The sequence below is a fragment of the Ciona intestinalis genome, chromosome 1 (assembly GCF_000224145.3).
Source record: "Ciona intestinalis chromosome 1, KH, whole genome shotgun sequence".
NCBI lineage: Eukaryota > Metazoa > Chordata > Ascidiacea > Phlebobranchia > Cionidae > Ciona > Ciona intestinalis.
Genome location: NC_020166.2, coordinates 236913 through 241299, shown reverse-complemented (window position 1 = coordinate 241299; position 4387 = coordinate 236913). Strand labels below are relative to the sequence as shown.

Genomic DNA, 4387 nt, shown 5'->3' with positions numbered 1-4387 from the left:
AAAAGTTTGGGGTAAGATGGGACACCTTAAGCACATAATATCCAAATATCCTAACCGTGTTTAAACATTTAACAACAGTCTATGGGAGTCGTGGGGATACGGTTTTATAGTTATTTCAATAATTCTTTAAATGTTCTTTGTTTGCTATTAAGAGGGGAGAGAAAATATAATGAAAGTTGTCCCATCTTCCCCACCCTACTATATAACAACTTCTAAGCAACTGTCGGGTGCGAATACGAAAAATTGACAAAATGTCGTTTACGAAGCAATCCGTTTTGTCTTAACGAAAAATTGTTCATCAAATAAATCATAAAAAAAAATTTTTGACCGTAAACACTTTTGGTCCTAATAAAATAAATCAAAAAATTTGATCACGAAAAACTTTTAGGTGAACCCGCCATTTGCGAAAAGCTCTGTCTTATTCATGGGTCTCACTCTGCTCCTCATGCCTATTATACCTTGTGTGTTGTACGCCAAGATATATTGTTTCGTGAGGCGATCCAGCGAAAAACTGAAGCCAGTATACACCCCACCACTGGTAGCGAATAACGGGGGGACGGAAGACAACAGCAGGGTGGGACAAAGTGAAGCAAGCGTGACAGGTGAGGCCATGTAGTACTGTGGGGTAAGATGGACACCGTTATTATATAATAACTGTTATTTAGTACTGTGGGGTAAGATGGAATACCGTTAGGGGTTAGCCCATAATATCTGTTATTTACTGTGGGGTAAGATGAAACACACAATCCCATATTTCCTGATAGTGTTTTGAACAATTACCAACGCTATTTTAGAGTCGTGAGGATACGGATATAATGTATGAGTGCGACGTAATTTGTAAGTTGGGACAAGTGTACGAAACAGAGCATCTTCGTTATAACAACTGCCATTTTTCGGCCACGCGAAGAAATAAATCAGTTGCCCGCATTCATTTAAACTATTTTTTTATATCTAAGCGAAAATCGTATTATTACATTAATTTTTGTTTTAATACAATACATAGGTATATAGTTTTACGCTCTAATTTTGTTTGTATCTTAGATTTTCAGATTCTTCCCATTCACAAAACAGAAACGTGCAACCATCTTTTAGTGAGACCCAAAATAAGCCAAAGCATAATTCAGTATGAGGCCAACGGAAATGTGAGTTGCCGCAAAACCGATGACAGCTGGCAAGGAGACGGCGTGCGGCCGCCTTCCAACAACCGCATAGGCTTGAAGGGGTGGAACCGAATTCGCGAAGGCTCATGGAGAAGAAAGGCGATGGTGACTCGAATATTCACGAAAAACAGCAACGATATAAAGGAAGAGGTGCCTCAGGAGAAGCGTAAAATAAGTTCCGCCTCGAAAGCAAAATCTGCAGCAAGAAGACGCCGATACCGAGACATGCGTTTGCTTAGAACACTTGTGATTATTCTGGTTCTTTTCTTGGTCAGTACAGTCCCTCTTGGCCTGCTATTCGTGGTCTCATACACCGAGCAAGATAAGCGGTACGTCGGTACCGCGAAAGTTCTTCTGACGACATCTTTATTGAACTCTTTAGTAAACCCCTGGATCTACTTCTGGCGCTTTCCAGAAATGCGAACCGCCATGAAAAAGGTGTTTTGCCGGGCGTGCGCATTCAAAGGCTCACCTTCACATAAAAATGACAAACGCTACACCGGGGACGGTGCCATGGGCGTCCACAGACGAGTTGCCGGTGGCGTTTCATTCGACACAAACTCCAGGGCTGGAAGAAATGGAAGCAAACCCGAAAACTCGATGGGAAAAGAAAACACGAGTAGTATAAGTAGCAATGCGTTGTGAAGCACCAAGCGCCGTGGTGTTCAGCATGCAGTGTTAATGTGTTCGGGGTTCGACGCTGCTACCATTGTGGGCGTGTGTGTCATTGGACATTTATGAGTGTCTAAATTGTCAGCCATACTTCACAGAAATGTTAAACAATTCCTCTGAAATAATCACCCTCAAAATTACATACGTACGTGGTAACTCGTACGCCGGCACGAGGTGTATGAAACAGAACACCTGTGTTATAACGACTGTCGTCACCCGCCTTGCGAGGATAAATAAGTTACATACGTGGTAACTTGTAAGCAGGAACGAGGTGTATGAAACAGAACACCCGTGTTATAACGACTGTCGTTTCCCCGCCATGCGAGGATAAATAAGTTACATTCATTTCAACTGTATCTCACACACTCTAAACTCACATTCGTATTGTAAAATATATTCGACCATTTGAAATTTTTTAACTCCCCTAAAAATATGAACTCTATGTTTGCACCACTGTACCGATATCTACGTTAGTATATCACACAAAGTTGCTGTTTTATTATTTGCCTTTTTATTTTTATTGTTGTTATTTTTTCGCCTGTTAGATTGCATTTAAAACTGTATCATTCCAACGTTTTGTTTTCATTTAGAGTTAGACAGTAGCAGACAAACTTAAAGGTTAGCATGGACCTTACGTACGGTGTTGCCAGCGCGACAAAGATCCCTATAAATATAGTAGAGTGGGGGAAGATGGGACACCTTTTCATTCTAATTTCTTGTCCCATTTGGTAGTACAAACAAAGAACATTCAAAGAATTATAAAACCGTATCCTCACAACTCCCATAGACCGTTGTTAATTGTTTAAAACACGATCAGGATATTTGGATATTATGTACTAAATGTGTCCCGTCTTCCCCACCCTACTATATTTTGTTTGTCTCTTCGAATACGATAGCGAAGAACGTAGTTTAAAGTTTTTATTTTTTATTTAAAAATTGTTTTACATATATGGCGCTTACTAGGCTAATATATTATCTTTAAAGATATGCCTGCTTACCTCACCTGATGCTATGCTTGCTTCGTATTCAATCCTCTGCTGACAAGTTTGTGGCGATGTCTTGAAACGACTCCCATCATAGATTTGTTACAGACGAATACTTAGAATTTAAAATTAACCAACACAAAAGTATTTCTAACTTCCTATTATACGTTTTATGACTATTTGTAAATCTATTAAATCACCCGGTATTTTAATGCAACAAATTAATCATCATTTACCCAATTCAAACAACTCGCCTTAATTAAATGGAATCAAGAATTATGATTCAAACTTTATTATAAGGCAACGAGTACCGTATTACAAAGTTTTCAATCTTTTTAAGACTATTTGTAAATCAATTAAATGACTTCAGAATTATAGATTCCATAAGATAAAGTAACAATCTTTATTAACCATTTACCTTATTTAAACTAGCTTATTAAAATAGAAACACGAATCATTAACCAGATTGAACAAAACCTCAAAACACACACACTTAGCATATAGGCTACATAAACGCACTAGTTGAAAACTACACTACTAACTGTTGCTACACTACAGCAAACGAGTGACAAAACAGAAAACACACTACAGGCAAGTGTAATCACACACGGCGCCGAAAACGCGCAAGTAATAATTAGGTTGAAAACTTAAAGGGGCATACCAACGAAAAATCAAAAATTGTTTTTGGATAGAAATGTCCAAATGTGATCTAAAGGTACCATCAAAGTTTCAAAATCAAAACAGATTTTGAAAAAATGCGTTTAAAACCGCTATTCCAACCGCTGAAGTAAAAAAGTTTCGCCGTGAGATAATTAATGCATTAAGAACGTAGGAATGCGATAACAGAACCAGGTTTACAATCATCGAAATAGTAACATAGCAAGGAACAACACATGTGAAAATATAAAAACAACATTTTTTTTACGAAACAATTAGTTAGTCTATAAGATGTTTTACCAGGTAAATAGGCTAAATAATGAATTGTCATTTATACAATGCTAAAGTATGGTATAGTAATGTGGGGTAAGACGGGACACCTTTAGCAACTAAATCCCATATTTTCTAATCGTGTTTTAAACAATTAACAACACTCTTTTAGAGTCGTGGGGCTACGGTTTTATAACTATGTAAATGTTCTTTGTTCACTATCAAATGGGATGAGAAAAGAGTATAATGAAAAGATGGACCATCTTTCCCCACCCTACTATAATACGTTTTATCTGGTAGACTATAGGCTAACTAAACAATTAATAGTCAAAATACACATACATATACTACATAATTATACAGAAAGTCGAACCAGAGTCCGTATAAATGTTTAGAGTCGAACAATCCCACTACTTGTCTTGCTTAACGATGCGTACGCCGGAGGACATAAAAGCAGAACTATCCATATCCAAGTTTTCCACATGGACCTTTTTCGCCATCTCTGTAAAACAGTGGTTAAACTAAATGTATAAAGAGGCCGCGAAAAGTAACCCAAATATAGTAGGGTGGGGAAAGATGGGACATCTTTTCATTATATATTTTCTCGTTCCATTTAGTAAGAGTACAAGGACATTCGAAGTAGTC

The 4387-nt window shown here is 37.7% G+C and overlaps 3 protein-coding genes across 4 annotated transcripts in view; 1 reads left to right on the top strand and 2 right to left on the bottom strand.

Moving 5' to 3' along the window:
• LOC104266820 overlaps positions 1-2510 on the top strand; it is a 7036-nt gene extending 4526 nt beyond the window's left edge. Inside the window, exon 6 of the mRNA XM_009863949.3 lies at positions 1042-2510. Coding sequence (XP_009862251.2) covers positions 1042-1805 — 764 coding nt within the window. The 3' untranslated portion in view covers positions 1806-2510. The remainder of the gene's footprint in view (positions 1-1041) is intronic.
• LOC101242701 (sulfoquinovosidase-like) overlaps positions 1-2990 on the bottom strand; it is a 24268-nt gene extending 21278 nt beyond the window's left edge. Inside the window, exon 1 of one of the 2 annotated variants that reach the window (XM_026837670.1) lies at positions 2836-2990. The gene's annotated coding sequence lies outside the window, so the exon portion shown is untranslated. Of the gene's footprint in view, positions 1-2830 lie in introns of both variants that reach the window. The other variant, XM_004225436.4, reaches the window with a different exon arrangement.
• Positions 2991-3091: 101 nt separating this feature from the next.
• The window catches only part of LOC100183163, a 3456-nt gene continuing 2160 nt past the window's right edge, over positions 3092-4387 (bottom strand). The window contains exon 4 of the mRNA XM_002126609.4: positions 3092-4244. Coding sequence (XP_002126645.1) covers positions 4153-4244 — 92 coding nt within the window. The 3' untranslated portion in view covers positions 3092-4152. The remainder of the gene's footprint in view (positions 4245-4387) is intronic.